We start from the raw sequence: 18,488 nt of genomic DNA on the forward strand, positions 1-18,488 counted from the left end.
CAGTCTCTGTCACCATCCGTCTCACGCTTGTCGTGCACGCTACTTGTCTGACGCTGGACAACGACTGACTGCCTGGGTAACTGACCACGTCCCAGTGCAATGGACCATGGGGTGGTTTGGAAGGCCAAGGGAAGCAATTCAGAGTTGCACGAGGGACCCCTCTGTGCTCCAGGGATGGAAAGACATGTCATGGCTTTGTTCGAGGTTGAGACATTGATCAAGATGGAGTTCCAATCTGTTGGTCGATGGGATGGATGATGGAACCCGACATGGGATTGAATGGAATGGAATGTGGTGAAGTGGAAAGAAAGATGGAAGTGAGGGGGACGAGATTGAGCGAGTGAGAGGAGGGATGATGCCCGTCTGTTGGGCGTAAATTGTTAGTGCAGTGAGATGGAGGAAAAGGTGCACAGGCCACTTGATCAAAGGTCATTCTTAAACGCATATGCCAGGACCTCGATGTTCCAGCCAGCAGAGTGTAGTGTAAGTGGAACTTGGTCTCCAGAGTACATATGTAAATGGATTGAATTGCTCAGCTTGAGAAAGGACGGACTGATCTCTTCTCAAGTGAAAGGTCATACAAACCATCAAAAACCATCTTCATATCCTCATGTGACGGTTGTGGCTCTTGTCCCAGAGACCTCTATGCCATACATTCGTACCGCTACCCACCAAAGCCTTGGCATATTCGTTTAATATCTGGGCGGGGCAGCTGACGGTAAGTACTTAGGTCCATGCCACTGGGGGAAGACAACCGCGGCCTGGTTGATTGATGTCATTTTCGTGATCAGGTCACGGTGCTTCTCCTCCTCCAACAAAACACAATAAAAAGTCAACAAACAACACATCCGGCAATCGGTACACGCGCCCGCCGGCCAGATGACAACCACCCACGTGCTGTCGCTTCCCTTCCGGAAGTCGACCCAGCTGTCACTGTCGCGCGCCATCCAGCAGTACATTTCCACCAAATACGACCAACACCCGGACATGTTCCGCCATGACCTCGACACCATCGACGCTCTGCGCCGCGACGCCATCAACGTCCGCGAAGCCCACCCGAGCGGCATCAGGAAGCTCCAGATGTACGCCGCCCAGCTCGTGTGGATTGGCGGCAAGTTCCCCATTGATGTCGGCGCCGACTTCACCTGGTACCCGGCTCTGGGCTACCACACCGAACACCCGCTCGTCCAGAACAACCTCAAGTACGAGCTGATGAACGTCCTCTACAACCTCGCCGCCCTCTACTCCCAGCTGGCCGTGGCTTCCAACCGCAACAGCACCGAAGGCCTCAAGACGGCTGCCAGCTGGTTCTCCCACGCCGCCGGCGTCCTCACCCACATCAAGACCCAGGTCCTGCCCGAGCTGCGCATGCCCAGCCCGCCCGACGACATGGACGAAACCACCCTCGAGTCCCTCATACAGCTCTTCCTCGCCGAGGCCCAAGAGTGCTACTGGCAGAAAGCCGTCATGGACGGGTACAAAGACGCCTCCATCGCCAAGCTAGCCGCCCGTGTGTCCGACCTGTACAACGAAGCCGGCGAGGCCGCCATGCGCAGCGAGGCCATCAGCTCGGCCTGGATCCACCACATGAGCGCCAAACACCACCACTTTGCCGCCGCCGCCCAGTTCCGCGCTGCCAGCGATTGTCTCGAACGCAAGAAATACGGCGAAGAGATCGCCCGGTTGCGGGACGCCCTCGCCTGCGTCAACGAAGGACTCAAAGAAACCCGGGGTGGCTACCTCAGCAAAGCCGTCGTCGAAGACCTGCAGGGCCTCAAGCGTCGCCTGGAAGAGGACCTCAAGCGCGCCGAGATCGACAACGACCGCGTCTACCTGCACATTGTGCCGCCCAAGACCGAGCTCAAGCGTCTCGACCGCGCCAACATGGCCGTCGCCCGTGTGCCTCCCCAGGTGGCCAAGCCGTACGAGTTTCTGGGCGACCACAACGCCGAATTTGGGCCGGCTTTATTCACCAAGCTCGTCCCCTTTGCCGTACACGTGGCCGTTTCCATATACGAAGAGCGTCGCGACAGGCTGGTCAACAACTCCATCATCTCCGAGCTCGAGTCCATGACATCCCAACTTCACGAAATTCTTTCCTCTCTCAACCTCCCTGGTTCCTTGCAAGCCCTTGAAAAGCCGCTCGGCCTTCCAGGCACCTTGGTCCAGCACGCCGACGAGATACGCCAAGCCGACGCCCTCTACCGCCTGCAGCAAGGCTTGACGGACATTGACAAGCTCTGCTCTTCGGACCTAGCCATCTTCGAAGAAGGCCGGTCCCTTCTTCTTGCCGAAGAGGAGGAAGACTCTCGTCTCCGTCTAAAGTACGGTACCGAACGGTGGAACCGCCCGCAATCTCGTCAGGATCCGTCCCCCAATGGCGGGGCTAAACTTTGGCGACAGGCCCAAGATATCGAAGGTTACTTTGGCTCTTCGACAGCCTCGGACCAAGTAGTCCGCGAGAAGTTCAACGCCGTGAGGGACACGCTCGCCATTCTTGCCGGGTCAGACCGATCAATCATGGATTTCATCCCCAACTCGCGACGGACCGACATCCCCGAGAGCTTGAAGCCGGCCCTAGGAAGGCTACGAAGCGCCTACAACGACGTGCAGCGTCTTGAGTCCCGCCGGCGCAAGCGCGTCGAATCTTTGCGCGCTCGGTCTCGTGCAGATGACATTAAGCCTGACATCCTCGTCGAAGCCGCTCGCTTAGAACGGGCGTACCCGACAACCGCCATCGCGACCGCCCACTTTGAGGACTTCTTCGAGAAACGCCTCGACCGCCTATACGAATCAGAGCTGGAGGCCGTGGAAAGGGATAAGCAAGAGCAGGAGAAGATTGTACAGGAGGTGAAGAGGGCGAATAAGGAGTTTGAGGCACAAAAGAGGCAGGTCGATAGAGCCGGAGGAGGGAATCGAGAGAGAGAAGAGGCGCTCCAGAAGCTGGATGCGGCCTATTACAAATACAAGGAGATTGTGAGCAACGTGGAGGTCGGGAGGAAGTTTTATAACGATCTGAGCCAGATTGTAGAGCAGTGGAGGGGGTTGGTAAGGGGGTGGGTGAGCGAACGGAGGAGGGATGCGAGGAGTCTTGAAGAGTATGTCCTTCTTTGTTTCGGTTCACCCTTCTTTTTGTCTTCATCCTACCCGTCTTGCCTTTCTGAAGCTAACCAATTGTCAACAGGGAAATCAACATGCCCCCTCTGTCCTCCCTCAACATGCATCAATCATCATTTTCGTATCAACAACAACAGCAACATCACCAACAACCACCACCGCCACCACCACAAATTCCTTTCCCCGAACCCATCCAGCCTCATCAGCCAATAGTCGAACAAGCGCACATCCAAAGCTGGGCCGACAACGTGCCACAACAACAGCCGAAGCCAGTAGCTCCTGGGGCGTGGGCACCAAACATGGGGATAAAATTCGGATCCCCTGTGGCCCAGGGGCAGCAGCATCAACAAGAGCAGGGGCAACCAGGACCGGTAAACGCTACATGGGATCCATCTCAAGGGATTCGGTTTGGGTAGCTGGTAGTTGTGTGCTGAGGTGAATTTGCCAGGGCGGGCAGGAATGGAGACAGACTGGCCAAAGTCCCTACCGTCCGCCACTGGAAGTGCATGTTTCGGAGCATCATTCGATGGATTTGGCCCATTTAGTAGAGGCATAGCATAGCGGGACAGGAATTCACTCTATCTTTACACGGATGGCAAAAACGAAGTTTGTTCTTGGTATCTACTCAGCCTGAAAATCTGGCTCCCTTTTTCTTTTGATTCCCTTGCGGATCAAATCCACCTCAGAGTTAGATCCTGGAAGGCGGATTCTACCATACGCAGGCGACCGGGGCTAGGTCGAAGACCCGCACTCCTTCTTGATCCCCTTCTCGACCAGGCATGTAGCCGGAGCTATCGCCGTTGCTGACATAGAGAATTCGGACATCTTGGGTGGTGCACCTTCAACCGACATAACCCATAGGGACGGGAAGCAAATGGTTCTTGACTTCACCACTCGCCCAACACCAGCCGTTCTTTCCCACTGATGCATCATGTTGGATTTGAACTTGCTTTAGCTTTGGCAACCTTCGGTGCAAACCTACCTCTAGAAAAGGATCGAGTGACGGAAGTCACCACTCAAGTAAAAAGGCACCTCTCTTCTCGACCTCGAGCAACGACCGGCAATTTCTTCTCAGAATCATTCTGACAGCAGCATCACTTCCTCTCCACTACTGTACAGCCGGGACATCAGCATTCGCTAAACGCATTATCAAGAATACCATTAATCTCAGTAAACCCAACCGCCAATATGTCAGTCAAGCACCATCTCCCGCATCCCTTCCATGTCCCCCATCACTGACCCCGTCCCCCACGTACCCCTATCCAAGACAGACACTAACCACCCAACAGGTGCTACGAAGAAGAAGTCGTCCGCGAAGTCGTCACCGCTGCCTCCGGCAAGGACAAAGACAAGGACAACAGCAACACATACACCATCAAGGTTTTAGTCAAGAAGTGGAAGGATTGCGGCTCCAAAAGTTGTCCCCAGTCGACGTCTTACCAGCCACATGCACTTGCCTCCAGCTCGTCCAGCTCATCCAGCTCGGATACCAAGAAGTAGGATGAATATAAAGGGTCGTCCGAGCCCGAGCCATCATCGATGTTTGAGAGTGCTTGGGACGAGTACAATCTGGACGCGAATCGAAAGCAACACGAGAGTGATTCAAATTATGAGATTGATCATGGCGATCCGGAGGCGGAAACTCGTCCGGGCACCAAGCGCCCCGCATTTCCAGAGTTCGTGAGTCAGGATGGATCGAAGAAGAGTAGAAAAGAAGAGTAGGTATCGGAAGCGAGGTTCATGGGTGGGTGGGCGGACGACTATCGAGCTGGTAGGTATAGAGACAAGGTTGCCCTGGGGATGATGGAGGTGCTGATTTGAATAGGGAGGGTATCTAGAGGTAGGGATTCAAGGTAATTGAGGCCTATTTGAAGCGAGGAATTCTGGGGATCGGACACGGACGGGAGACTTGAAGGGACTCAAGGGGTGCAGCGGTTCGTCGTTTGGTCAGCGAAACTGAGGTATAGGCCGAGAAAGGATACAGCAGTTCTTCAAGATATCGTTGACAGGAAGTTTTTTTTCCAGCCAAAGCATTCGTCAGGCCATTCAACACCCTTCCTGCGGCTCGTTACAAGTCCTTGCCTGTAATTTACACGTGTGGGATGTTGGGATTGACAAGACGCCCGGATTGATGTGTATCCCGCCTTGTCAGAGACGGGTTGTTGGCACCGATGTCGAGAATGCTGAACGTGCCGAAGAAGTGGAAAAACATCACCCGCCGCCGTGGTGACCAACATCTCTCAATGATCATAAACAAGTCACCAACATCATATTGCTCAATCGGCGTCTCCTTACCGCTACTCGCTTCGATTTTCAGATTGTAAAGATGGCGATACCACCACTCTTTCACACCTCTTTGTGGTCGACCATCTATGACACCACCATGCGCGGCTTCTCCTCAAGGACGACAAGCAAACGAAATTCTTGTGATCCGACATCCAACAGTTTGAGCCCACCAGATCAACTTCTCGTGCTTCTTTGAGGCTGCTCGTGATGCTGACCAGAAGCGCATGGTCTGAAAGCAGCCGAAAAGGTATAAAGGTCCCATCATCGACCTCCCGACAAGGTGTTCATCATCCGATCAGAACCAAACGAAATCAGAACGCTCCAGTCGTGTCACAAACATCCCAAAGAATATTCCAAGCCAAAAGCGACAACTTCCCGTCTTCTCTACAAGCCCAGCGTAGTAGCTCACACCAGCCCAACACCAACACTCAGCTTCACCTCACTCACATATCGATACAACCGTCAAAATGTAGGTCGCAATCTCCATCTCAAACTCTCCTCTTCCCTATTCCCATGAGTCCCGTGATGCCCATAAACAAGACAAGAGCTAACGGAGCACTTTCAACAGGTGTATTGTAAAGGAAGTCACCCTGGCGCGAGACGAGACCAAGGTATCTGTTGCGGGCTGGATGCACCCTGTGGAAAGGCGGAGGTTTAAGGACTGCGGACAAGAAGACTGCTTTGACTCCACGCACTGCACTGATAAGCGAGCTAAGGATCTTAAGGAAGTTGAAGACTGGAAGCCAGCGGACGGATATGATTACGAAGGCGGGGAGGAGGATCGGCAGAGGCATGAGCGGGAGGAGGAGCAGAAGGAGCAGGAGGAGCAAGAGCAGAAGGAGCAGGGGAAGTAAGCCGAGCTGCTTGAGTAGCTAGGTACATTGCTTCTGGGCCTGGGCGGAGTCTTGAGCTTGGGACGGGACGGGAGTCTTGAGCTCGAGCTTGGGGTTACTATCGATCGAAGCGGCGCTGCAAACAAATTGTCGACATGTTGGACTGCCCAACTACCTAGTGCGGTAGACCAAGGGGAATACGTTGTTGCGCTGGTCGTAACATCGATGTTGGCAACAAGGAGGCGGTTTTCTTATGTCGGAGGACTCGATGGACAGGGGCAGGTGATGTGGTTTCAGTTAATAACATCAAGGGAATAGGTAAAAACGTTCAGTTGTAAGGGCGACCTACCTAGGTACCTACTTACCTCTAGGTAGTGGCCTGGCCTAGTAAGGTCAGGTTTTCTGTTGCTTTGGCTTACTTCAAGTTACTCGCGCAAATACAACTGAGTCAGATGGACCCTCGTCTCGTCTCTTCTTATCTCGATTGACCTGGCGATGACTGAATTACTGTAGAGGGAAAGACCCATCGTTTCCCTGACCTTCCCCACCTTCCCAAGAGCGAAAAAAGGTAGACAACGCGAGGGTGTCTGCCGCCCGTCACCAACGCGACGACCAACCTGGCGCCACTTTACTGGCTCTGACAAAAAGAGTGTACGATAGATTTTTCCCAATAAGTAGGTACCGAGGTATGATTATGTGTGATGCGATCTTGTTCATGGCTGGCCGTCCTTCAGATGCCGCAGTATGTGATGGGAGAGCAACCATAGCACGAGATCCAGGATGGCGACGATGAAAGGTTGTGGTTCGTATTTAGTCCATCGAAGAGTATACCTTGTTCAACAAGCCTCTCCCCTCTTACCTCATCATCCAGTCCCTCTATCCCTCTGTCCCAGTCGAACCCAGTCGAACCCAATCAACCCCAGTTCGATCCCAATCGGTCCCAAAACACCAAACACCACCGCAAGCAGCATCGTGGCCCAAGTGGCCAGCACTGACAGGCGGCATCACCGGGAAATAAGTAAAGTAGTCCGTCAGCAGCACGCATAAATCTCGAGAGAGCAACAATTGGATATGAATCCGAGCAGCATTCCCTACCTAGTGAGGTGATCACAGCTACCTCTACCTACCTACCTTACAAGATTATACTTTGTGGTATATCGTGCTGACATCTCACATCTTATATCTCACTGCATACATAAGTACCTACCGAAATACCTACTTCCGGTCCCGAGGATTCAGTTCATGTTGTGGATCGGAGGCGCGGACGGCACGGACGGACGGACAACCCCAACTCGAGTTCTACCTTACCTACCGTCGATGAACATGCAAGATATCAGCCGGCACAGCAGTTTCACTAATCGTCGTATCCGATGATATCTGTTCGTTGGCGTAACCATGATAGCGGCCATGTATAGAGGTACTTATTGTTGGGTGTCGGTGTATCAAACTGGTGAGTGGTGAGTCGTCAGGTCGGATTCCCATCACTGTCTGCACTGGTTGGCTCGGGTCGGTCCTGGCATTGGGGTTGGGCGGAATTTGTACTGCACTAACAGATTTGGTCGCGTTCTGGGTGTGAACTAAAAAGCAGAGTACAAAGTAAAAAGTTGACGTTCGGAATTGAACAGAACCCAAATATGACAATGGACAGTAACTTGTTGTTACAATCGATGGAAACTTGTGTCCAAATAAAAAGTAATAAAACATTGAATCTTAAAAGGTAAGTTTAAATAGAGGTACCTTCCTCTGCCTGTGGAATGATCTATCCTGATCCCAGTGCAAAACCCATCTCCCATCTCTATCGATCCCCGTGCATCATCATCATTAGAAGGTATACTATTGTTAATTGGCTTTTCCGCCACCTCTTGATGTCCTTACGACATGCTTACTCCTTCGTATCAGGCAACCAAACAAGCTCCACCACGCCGTCGAACCGGCTCATTGGCGTCGCGCCATCCGCCAGCTTCCACCTCCAATCATCATGCTTCCGCACATAAATCTGTCTGACTTCCTTGACCTTTCTCCTCTCTCCCTTCTTTTTCTTCTCTTGCTGGGCAGATCCATTCTGCCCTTCCTCACTCTGGTCTCTCTTGTTCCCCCCCTCTGCAGCCTTCGGCTCGTCATCCTCCCAGATAATCTCGGCCTCTTGCAAATCCCAGCTCAACTTCCTCCCCGTCTTGGCCAACCCCGCGCGCTGCGGTCCCCACTTGAAATCCAAGTTCCAGCCCTTGTAATCCGGCGCGGAGCGGAAAGTGCCCTCCAGCTGGTCGAAATCCAAATCTTCGGTGCCCTCAGGGTAATACGCCACCGAGAACCCGTTGCTAATGACAAAGTCGTCGGCCGTCATGAAGCGCTGCATCATGCACTCCTCTCCACACAGGTGGGAGACCTTGGTGTAGTGGAAGGGCAGAGCCGAATGCCAGCCTCCGCCGCGGTAGTGGTGCAGAGAAAGGGGTTGGATGCCGGACTCGTAGAACCCAGACGGATCACCGAGCATGTCCAGCTGCCAGAGCGAGTCCAAAAGAGTGAGGCGGACGGGCGAGTGTTCGTAGATGCACTTCCTCAGCAAAACATCACCCTGGGGTCCCCAGCCCGTGTTGGCTTCCTTGATCTTCTCCGGGCTCTTGCACTGCGCAAAGTTCTCAGTGACGAGGGCAGCAAGTGGGACCGAGAGGAAAACGCCGGCGCCGCCAAAGGCTTGCTCTCCGTGGCGCATGACGTTGTTAGAGTCTTCGGAGAAGGTGCCGATGTACTTGGGCTTGGTGTGGTCGTAGGTTTCGAACTGGGCGATCAGAGCGTGCAACGAGGGGAAGAAGGTGTCGTCGTCGCACGTCACAAGCCATTTCTTTTGGGAACGGAGGGGGTGGTTGTAGAGCGTGGGGACAAGAGTCAGATAGCGGACGGCCATTTCGTCAGAGGGCGAAGAGCGGTAGACGTCGACGTCGATGCCGACCGAAGTGAGCTGCTCGCGCACGTCGGCCATTTCCGAGTCAGAGGCACCCATGAGCATCAGCAAGAGTTTGCCGCCGTTGGATGAGCCGTTGTTGTCGGTAAGCCAGTATTTCCACTCGTTGGTCGGGTTGGTCTTGGGGTCGACGAAGCGCTTGTAGGTGGTGGAGACGCCGAACATGAAGTCGGAGGCGTTGGCGGTCGAGGGGTAGGGCGAGCGGGAGACGGGCACGACGAGAGGAGCCGGGCAGGCCTCGGGCTGGTAGTGCTTGTTGACGTCGACAACCTTGACGTGATCCGAAAGGAAGTCCTGGTCGAGCTTGGTGAGAGACTTGCGGGCGATGGGCTGGCGCGAGACTTGGATGTAGCGGCGTGTGTACTCGAAGCGGTCTTGAAGCTTGTATTTCTTTTTCCATTCCCTCAAGCGGTCCATGTCGTAGTCACAGTGCATGTTCCCGTTGGTGGTGATGTTGCCCAGCTCATTGGGATGATCTGGCTGGTAGGCCCCAGTCAACTCAACGGGAGTATGGACACTGTCTCCTCCCCATCCTGATTGTGGGTGGTTGCTACCGAGTGGTCGTTGAGAGGAGGATACGGCGTCCTTGGCACTACTGGCCGTCTTAAGGAACGCTGCGCGGACGTCGATGTCTCCGCTCTGCTGTAGGAGTAGAGTGCCGAAAAGGGATACTGAGATGAAAAGGACGAGGGCCTTGGCGAGAGGGTTTCGCATATTGAAGCACCGGTGGGGTGCTGGTATTATTGTTGCCCCCATTTTGGACATGTGTGTCTTGTGTATGTGTATGATATGGTGATATCGACCGCGTGTTGCGGAAGACGCAACGAACTAGGTGAACAGAGAGGGTTCCCTAAGTCGTGTCTCGTCTCGTCTCGAGGAGGAATAGCGAGGGAAATGGGATTTGGCCCGAGACTGTCTAGCTCTGGTGGCGAGCGATGGCGGCGGGCGGTCACGTCGGTATATCTCGGTGGTGGCCCTGAAACGAGAGTAATGGCCTGTAATCGAGTACGAGTGACGGGTTGCTTGTTTCCCCGTGGCACGAATCCGGCGTGCTGCTTCTGTTCCGTTGGTGGCAGAGGAACCGGAGTTGCACGATGGAGGAGGGGACTGAAGCACGAGACGAAAGGAAAACGAAGGACAGAGAAAGAAGGAAAAAAGGAGGACTGGGAGAGGCGTAAAAGTTGGGGCAAGCGAGTGTAAGTGTGTAAGTGGTGGGAGGACTGGGGACTGACAGACCAAAAAAAAGGAGTAACTGAACTGGAAAAGTCGTCGGAAGAAGATGAGAACTGAAGAGGAAACCCTTTCCCTTGTGTCACAGAAATGTCCATCCATGCCCATTCTGTCTGGGATATTTCCCGAAACAGTTTAGATTTGCACCATTCCGCAAAAGATCAAACATGAGATTGTCGAGGGGGACTGGTGGGGGAGCCATGGGGAAGAGGTGAGGTGGTGGTGGAAATGGAAGGAAGGAGTGGGGACGTACCTGGGTCGGGTGGATCCAATGCGGTCGTGCAGTGGGGAGTGGGGACTGCCAGGGCAGGAATGAACCTGCAGTGCAGCGCAGTGCAGTGAGAAGCTTGATTAATCTTGGCTGCCATCGATTCCTCAGTCGGGCGGTCCGTGCCATTATTTGTTTTCCTTTCTCTTAGTTTTGTTCACCTACTGCAGGCTTCAGGGGAATGAACACACCAAGGTAGTAAGTGGCGGAAGTGCCAGTACTGTAGGGCTGGGCGGGCATTGGGGGTTCGTTGTTGACGATGATTCGAATCGAAATGAAAATGTCACGGTGCGATTTCCCGAGTCAATGCCTGGCATGATCTGATAAGCAGCACGGCATTCGTTGGGCACTGCATGAAATGTATGTACATAATGTGATGTTTGAGCGGCTGTCTTGTCTTTTTGTTGCTTTTGGGACCTACATACATAGCGAGGTATATCTCTGCATCTGCAGTGACCGCTTCGGGTTTCAAATTTTGAGCCAAATCGAGAACCTAAAGCAGCCGTGTGTTTGTTTGGCTGTCAACTCGATCTAGCAGTGTATGTAAAGTGATGGAACAGCTTGAAGTGAACTGTATCCCACGGTTCGCCTGCGTCTGTTCATCTGACCGTGCTTGGCTTGTGTTCCCTGTCAAAACACAACCCCAAGGAATCTCCTTGAACTCGTAGTTTGGATCGTCTGAGATGTTCAATAAGTGTATACGCAGTACACTACATGCTACACAGCGGACACTGCAGACACTACGAGATAGTAACCCACCGATCCAATCCGAGCTTGCATGGGACAGGAAGATAGACATCAACACAGAGAAGCTGTGAAGCGCTGGTTTGCGTTATGTTGTCCAAGTCCTGGATCAGAGGCTCCACTCGAGTCGCACTTTTGGCCAATCCAGTCGCCCGAATTCCTCACCTTCTCTCCATTCGTGTCGAGCATCGAGGTATCAATAGAGGTAACCAAGTACCCGGACATGTTACCACTGTTGGGAGAATTGAGCACCGATACCCAATTTACCTCCATGTTTACTTTCAGACACAATCCACTGTATAGCATGTTCAATTGGAATTTTGGTGACCAACCGCCGGATTGGATCGACAAGTTGGAATTCCATGTTGTGATAAGGATGGAGATAAGGGACCACCGACAGGAGAAAGAACGGTGATCGGGGACGACCACTCGACTCGACGGACGTGGAACGCAGTGACGTTTGTGAACGGAGCCTCATCAGCGCTCTAATTGGCCCGAGTGGTAAAAGTGGGTGGAGCCCAACTCTGAGCCCACCGTGCCCCTGCGCCACCGCTTCTCTGTGAGGAACCCCGGCCCCTGTCACTGAACCCCCACTGCCGCGTACGCCGCTGCAGTGCAGTGCCGACGGATGGCGCGTCCCTCTCCATCTGCCATCTCGAGACAGAACGACGGAATTTACGCAACAGTAAGTACCTACCTACGTTCTTACCTCTTCCCTATGTACAGCCTGTGCAGATCGACATGGCGTGCTTTTTTCCTTTTTTTTTTTATTTTTTTTTTGATCCTCCCTCCCACGGAAGAAATGTCCGGGTGTCAGTGCCGAGCCATTGTTTATTCGTTGCCTCGTCGCCTTTTGGGAGAGATTTGGGGCACGACATCATTCGCAAAGTAGAAGAACTCGTCAAGTTGTTGTCTTCAATCACAGCGAGACGGCTTCGAATGGAATCTCAGCTCTTCGTCCAGCTGAAGCCACTGCACATTCAATGCAGGCAGCAGAGGGGACGCGCCATCACCTGCACTGACTGCAGTGACAGTTGTGCCGCACAGCGTCCGACGTTCCCTCGTATCTCCCACCGTTCCGCTGGACACGAACTGTCAACCGCACATCTTTCAGTTTCCATTCTCTCCCCAATCCTGATTTTATTGCGCAAATCCAACGGATCATCACTTGATTTGGCCTGGATCACGCTGCCAACTTCCAACCTCCAACTTCGCTCTCCGTCGACAATCCAATCCCTCCACGAAGCCATATCCTCCCCTTGTTGAGGCATTGGCTGCTGCTGATCACACGAGCCCGGCACTTTTTGTCTGACGATTCGCCTTGTCGTCGTCGCCTTGCTTTTCCAACTACACTATCTCGGCGACTCGACATTGACGCGATATAGGATCTACACTACACTCAATGGGTGTTTGTTGCCAGAATGTGCTAACATCGCCAAGAACATCAAGCTTCCATTCCCTGTCCCGATTACATACCTTACCTTCCCGCGGCTCCCCTCCCAATGTCCCCCCCGTTTCCCCGAACAAACGACGACGCCCCTGGTCGCCCAACGGCCATCCAATTTCCGTCTTTTTACCAACGCATCCGTCCAAGACCCCAAAAGTCGCACCGAAGGAGTCCAGGCCCGCGCACCCTTTTCATCAAGTCATCCATCAATCGGCCTATCCGCCTACCGTCACACGCTTCCTCCCAGGTCACCCACCTTCAGGTTGTTTGTTTGTGTCTTGTTACAGTACAGTTGGACGACCATACCCATCCTTCCATCTTCTCAGCCGAGATCGTTAGGGTGTCAACTCTTCGTCGTGCTATTATTGGAATACCGCATTGCAATTCCCTGATTCGGGAATCCTACCCAGGCCAAGGAAGCCCCTGATCGACCCGCAAATCACTCGTCAATAATACCGCACAGTGGAGGACCCTCTGTTTCGAATGGTTATGATTGCCCTCCGTTACAAGGCGTTCCAGAGGACGTCGCCTCCGCTCCCCAGAGACTCCGTTTCAGTCAAGCGGAGAATTACCTAAACATCACGAACAAAGCGCTGGAGGGTAGTACAAGAGGACGACCAACAACCCCTTTTCATCAATCATGCCCAAATCCCAGCGCAGCTGACGCGTGTTCTAGTGTACAATCAACTGTATTATCCTGTAGTTTCTTTCAAGAACATCACATCCAACGAACCGTATACCACCTGTCGCGTGCGATACAATAATCGCCACCTCTCACGTTCTCGTCGTGTGGTGGTCGACAGACTACCTACGAGTTACAGCCTCATCTCCGAATCACACCCAAACTTGCCAGTTTCCGGGATAGCGGCATACTCAACACCATTGTGCTGCCAAGCCACTGATAACGGCTGTTTCGGACCTGGATCTTCATGTCTGCTCCCGTCGGCGTCCAGCGCTTGTCAAACGACGGGAGCCATGTATGTTTCGGGCGCCTGCATGGTTGATTCTGGCTGATGGGAGCTTTTCACGTCCATGCCACGATTTGGACGTGTTTAAAAGTGTCTTCAGGCGTATGTACCCTCATCATCAATCAACACCAGTGAGCAAGTGCTCGTTTTGAGCTTGCCGGTTCGATTTGATTATGCCACAACAGACTACAAAATATGTACCTCGACCCAAGAGGCCCACGATCTACAACCTTGTGCCATACATGCACATGTCATTGAAATCTCTTTCGCACCTACAAATGAAGATCCAGCCCAGGCTCAACATCCAGGAAAACAATCCGAATATCCGCGTCATTGTAGTCGCCAGGGCGGTACACCACAAACTCCCACCCGGAGCTCTTCACATGGGTTGCTTTTCCACTCCGGATGATAAAGTCCAACAAGCCATTGAGCGTCATCTTGGCCGCTTCTGACCCGTTGATGTCGAGAGTCCATTGCAGTGTTTTTACCCATGGTCTATCGCCCATCGCAATGTAGTCGTTGCGTCTTACGGTAGCGCAACTGCTATGGTTGACAGTATTGAACCTAGAGCAGGAATGGCAAGGAATCACCCTCAGCTGCTCTCTTGGTCGCTGTGGTGGAACTGGCTGTGCCTTCTGCCTCGTGGGGTTGAATAAGTCGATGGGTTTGGTCAGTTTGCATTTCTGGTTTGGATTTGGAGCATGGCCCCAATCCAACCTGCAGTCATCATCAACATCATCATCATGGGATTGCTTCCTCCCCGTCACAGCCCCAACCATGATGCTGCGTGTCGCTCCTGTTGTAGTGCCAGTCCCACCACCATCACTCTGTCGAGTTCGACCCTGGTTTTCCTCTTCTCGGCTCTCCTTTTCTGCCAAGGCGGTCATGATTTCCTCTTCCAACCGACCCAGACCCTCCAACCCCAGCATAGCGGCCTGAAGATTCTCATCCTTCCCCATTCCCCCCTCTAAATTCAACTCTTTGGCCTCGGCCCATGGGCGCTCCTTCGTGAACTTTTGCTCATTCAGGAATTTCGCATGGGTTTTGACAAGCGAATCCACCTGCGCTAGGTCCCATATACCCGAGCCTTCATACTGATCCCATAATCGACGAGCTTGCCAGGGAGAGATGCCGAGGGCGTCGTGTAGGATGTTTATGGCGTTGTCCAGTGGGTTTTGAACCGGAAGGGAAATAATAGATCTTGTTGAAGGGAGCTTGAGGGAGAAGTAAGACGCATTGATGCCGGTACTGGTGGCGGCGCGGTTGGGAGTCCCGCCATGCAGGGTTAATGGAGGACATGGAGGACATGGAGCGAACGGAGATGAGTAGCGGCTCGGACCGGTCGGGTCTTGCTGTTGGTAGCAAGGGTCCGGAGAGACGACGTTGGCGTCAGACGGGACGTGAAGAGAAGCGGGCGTTTGAAGGGAAACATCGAAGCCGGAGGAGCGCGCTGTGGACAAGGTTGGCATGCTCCTGGCGTTGACAACATCTGAGAGGCGCCTCAGCACCAAGAGGGTCCGGACATCTTCGGGCAGTTCGGCAAGGGATGACTGTGCTGAGAGCATGGGCTTGGTGCGAGTGTTTTGTCCCCGTTGAACCCTTTCTTCTCTTTCGTCCTCATAATCCTGGCTTTGGTCGTGGTCTTCTACACGTGTCACACTCGTTTGCTCGGTTACAACAACACCACCCAGAATCTCCTCAAGAGCTTCATCCAGTTCATTCCCGAAGTCAGACCCGCCACCCAAAAACACTTTCAGTAACCTCAAAGTCTCGCTTATCCCCCGCCGAATCAGTAAGCCCCGAACTATCACTTGCTCCCGGAAGCAAGGCTGGCAGTATACCGTGCCGCGCGCTGGCGGCCAAGGTGAGTAACGACCATGACAAAGGGGGTAGAAAGCAGTTCTGATATTGGAAAGAGGTTCGTTCCCGGTGTGGAGCTGCGGTGTTTCCCTTTTTATATCCATGGGTGGTAGAATAACTTCTTTCTCCGGCTCGAATATCGGCTCAGGCTTTTCGTTGTCGTTGCTAATCTCTATGCTGAAGGCGGAGCGATCCAAGTCTGGCATAGCTGCAAACTCAGACTCGGATGACGGAGAGTCCCTAGATGGCTCGTATGTGCCATCAATGGCGTCGATGGTCCCAATTCTTCTTGTTGCCATGTTCTCCCTGCTTGTTGATTCGTGCTTTTCTGGTTTCACACTATCTCTCGTTTCCTCTTCGCTTGCTTCAATTGGTCTTCCACAATCCAAGTCCAAGACCTTCCCAGTCACAGGTCCCAATCCGGAGGCAACTCGGTTCACATTCCACTGGTCTTTCTTTTTCGTCCCCCTCTTTCTCTTCTTGTTCTTGACGTCCAGCTCAGAGGAGTACTCAGAACTGTACCATTCATCGCTGTACTGGTCACTAGGAGTGTCCGATGGGCAAAAGGATTGGTCGCTGGTGTTGCGTCGGATGAGACGAGGGCGTTTTCGCTTTTTGGTCATGGGCTTTGCGAAGGCGGGTTTTGGTTTTGTTTCTTCTAGCATCAATCTTATGACCTCTTGCTGCAGGTTGCTGACCGTCTGGTTTTTCTTCTCGGGTGCATTCTTTGGCTGGTATAATCTTCTTCGTTTTTTCTTCTTCCTGTCTTTGCCCTCTCCCGTGGAGCTCCAACTCGAATCGATGCCGTTGCTATCATTGTCCGATGAGGTGGTAGTCCCCGGCTTGTAGGAGGGATCGTAGATGCGGGGAGGCTTGGAAGGGCGGTTCACCTTTCGCCTGCCGAACTTGGGAGGCAGACAGGGACGTGCTTGGCATGGATGAAGGCTTTGCTTCGTAGTAGGAACCCCGTCGTTCTTGGGATTATCGTTGAGGCTGACGTCGCCATCTTCATTATATTTCTCACCGTCTGACACGCGAACCCTTTTTCTTCGTTGTCTGTTCCAGCCATCAGTACAGGTATACTCGTCACTGTATTCCTCACTGTCATCTTCTTCGTCTTTGGGTGGCTTATAAGACGGATCCAAAACGGACTTTCGGTTCTTCTTCTTCTTCATGGACAGGTTTCGCTTTTCATCATCATCATCGATCTCTTTCAGCACCGATTGGCTCTTGTGCTTTTCTTCCTTTGCCACATCCATGTTCTTCTGTTGTCTCTCTCTAGCCACCTTGCGCCTGACCGTCTTGATCTTTGCATTATTATCCTTGACCACCTTCTTCAACGCTTTGATCCCTTCGTCAGACTCGTCACCTTCCTCAGCATCATTGTCATCGGAAGTAGATCCCTCGCTGTTCTTAGAAGGCCGATAAGTCGGATCATCTATGCGCTTGCGCTTGAGTCGATTTGGAATCGGTGGCGGCGGCGGTGGTCGTGTTGGGTGTTGTGTTGGTCGTGCTGGCGACACACTAGAGGTACCTCTAGTGATACCAGTAACGGCTGAGAACTGTTCATGTTCCTGCTGCCCCTTGACTTGTCGAAAGACAGGGAGATCACCCGGGACAAAGCCCACGTCCAAATCTTCATCGGTGGACTCGGATGACCATTCGTTTGTTCCTTTCAAGGGGCGATAGGACGGATCTTTTATCGCAGGTGCTTTAGTAGGTCTTTGTTTGTTTGCAGCAGCAGCAGCAGCAGCAGACTTCAGTTTGCTTGCTTTGTCGGTTGGCGCTGCCTTCTTGATTCTCACAGCGAATACGTTGAGCGTGGGTTTCACGTTTGTAGACCGAGGGGGATCTGATGCACCTTCGTCGTCATCCACGACATGGACTAGATGTAGCGATTTCTGCGCCCTAGAAGTAGCTTTGAAGAGACCTGTCCGATCAAACTTGTTCTCCATGTCATCTTGGCGAATTTGAATTCGGGTCGTCGCTGCTTGGTTAGAGGTACTAGAGCTATGGACCAGGGGCGCTTTTGCTTCCGCAGGCAAAGTGGTGGTTGAGCTCGCAGTGGTGGTGGTCGCCTTTCGACTTGGACTTGGACTACATGTAAGAAGAGCGGCGTTGAGCGCGTGGGTGGTAGTACATGCAGTCGTTGGCTTTGGTGGACCATAACCCGTCCTTAACCGTTCATCAGCTAAAGGGAGTTTGCCTTTCTCCTTTTTTTGGTGACGTCGTCGTCTTGTTGGGTTTGGAGTTGGTGGTGGTGGTGGAGGTGGTGGAGGCCGCAGCGGTGGGACCCCAGAGGAGGGAAAGTCGGATCTGGGCATGGCTTTGGCTGCACGGGATGTTTGATGTGATGATATGTTTTCTATGGTGGTTTAGTTGTTAGAGGTAGGTATCAATGTTGTAGCATGTTGATATCCAGGACAATGCCCGAGGAACAAGGTGTTATGAAAGAATATAAAGTGAGGGTAGGGCAGACGTCAGTGAAGGTTTGGATACCTAGGTATGAAGCAAATGGGAAAGAAAGAGTCAGGAAGATGTGTCGTCTGTTGTCCAGGTGGAAATTCTTGTCAGTTCAATGCCAGTACCTGGTGCATTGGGTTCTTTGTCTTGTACTTGAACCTTCTTTGAGCCAAGTCGATCCTCCTAGAGCCATTTCGGCATTCTTGCTTTGTCCGCTTATCGCATTTAGATTGTCAAGGGGGAAAGATCTGTGGCTTGATTCTCTTGCAGCAAACAAAGAAGTTGACAGCCACTATTGCCGTCTTCGAAA

At 52.8% G+C, this 18,488-nt stretch overlaps 4 protein-coding genes across 4 annotated transcripts; 2 read left to right on the forward strand and 2 right to left on the reverse strand.

The window, feature by feature from the left end:
- Positions 1 to 254: 254 nt before the first annotated feature.
- B0T23DRAFT_407812 (pH-response regulator protein palA/rim-20) lies at positions 255 to 4,617 on the forward strand (the record flags this gene model as incomplete). The annotated part of the gene is made up of 8 exons (XM_062839226.1): positions 255 to 317; positions 638 to 718; positions 880 to 2,991; positions 3,025 to 3,056; positions 3,087 to 3,098; positions 3,185 to 3,523; positions 3,566 to 3,619; positions 4,407 to 4,617. 8 exons carry the CDS (start codon positions 255 to 257, stop codon positions 4,615 to 4,617), a joined length of 2,904 nt encoding a protein of 967 aa, XP_062689491.1.
- On the forward strand, positions 4,618 to 6,257 carry B0T23DRAFT_324700 (uncharacterized protein; the record flags this gene model as incomplete). The annotated part of the gene is made up of 4 exons (XM_062835448.1): positions 4,618 to 4,835; positions 4,901 to 4,947; positions 5,818 to 5,872; positions 5,972 to 6,257. Coding segments are annotated over 4 exons (606 nt in total), but the record flags the coding sequence as incomplete, so codon positions are not given.
- Positions 6,258 to 7,880: 1,623 nt separating this feature from the next.
- B0T23DRAFT_237268 (uncharacterized protein) lies at positions 7,881 to 10,236 on the reverse strand. The gene has a single exon (XM_062833978.1). It carries the CDS (start codon positions 9,961 to 9,963, stop codon positions 8,119 to 8,121), a length of 1,845 nt encoding a protein of 614 aa, XP_062689493.1. The 5' UTR covers positions 9,964 to 10,236; the 3' UTR covers positions 7,881 to 8,118.
- Positions 10,237 to 14,127: 3,891 nt separating this feature from the next.
- On the reverse strand, positions 14,128 to 18,371 carry B0T23DRAFT_448250 (uncharacterized protein; the record flags this gene model as incomplete). The annotated part of the gene is made up of 12 exons (XM_062841037.1): positions 14,128 to 15,207; positions 15,238 to 15,423; positions 15,454 to 15,480; positions 15,514 to 15,560; positions 15,597 to 15,707; positions 15,738 to 15,792; positions 15,835 to 15,892; positions 15,932 to 16,113; positions 16,156 to 16,189; positions 16,226 to 16,708; positions 16,748 to 17,890; positions 18,304 to 18,371. The coding sequence occupies 12 exons, from the start codon at positions 18,369 to 18,371 to the stop codon at positions 14,128 to 14,130; spliced, it is 3,474 nt and encodes a 1,157-aa protein (XP_062689494.1).
- Between the last annotated feature and the right edge of the window lie 117 nt (positions 18,372 to 18,488).

Source organism: Neurospora hispaniola, assembly GCF_033458365.1.
Source record: "Neurospora hispaniola strain FGSC 10403 chromosome Unknown B0T23scaffold_8, whole genome shotgun sequence".
Taxonomy (NCBI): Eukaryota; Fungi; Ascomycota; class Sordariomycetes; order Sordariales; family Sordariaceae; genus Neurospora; species Neurospora hispaniola.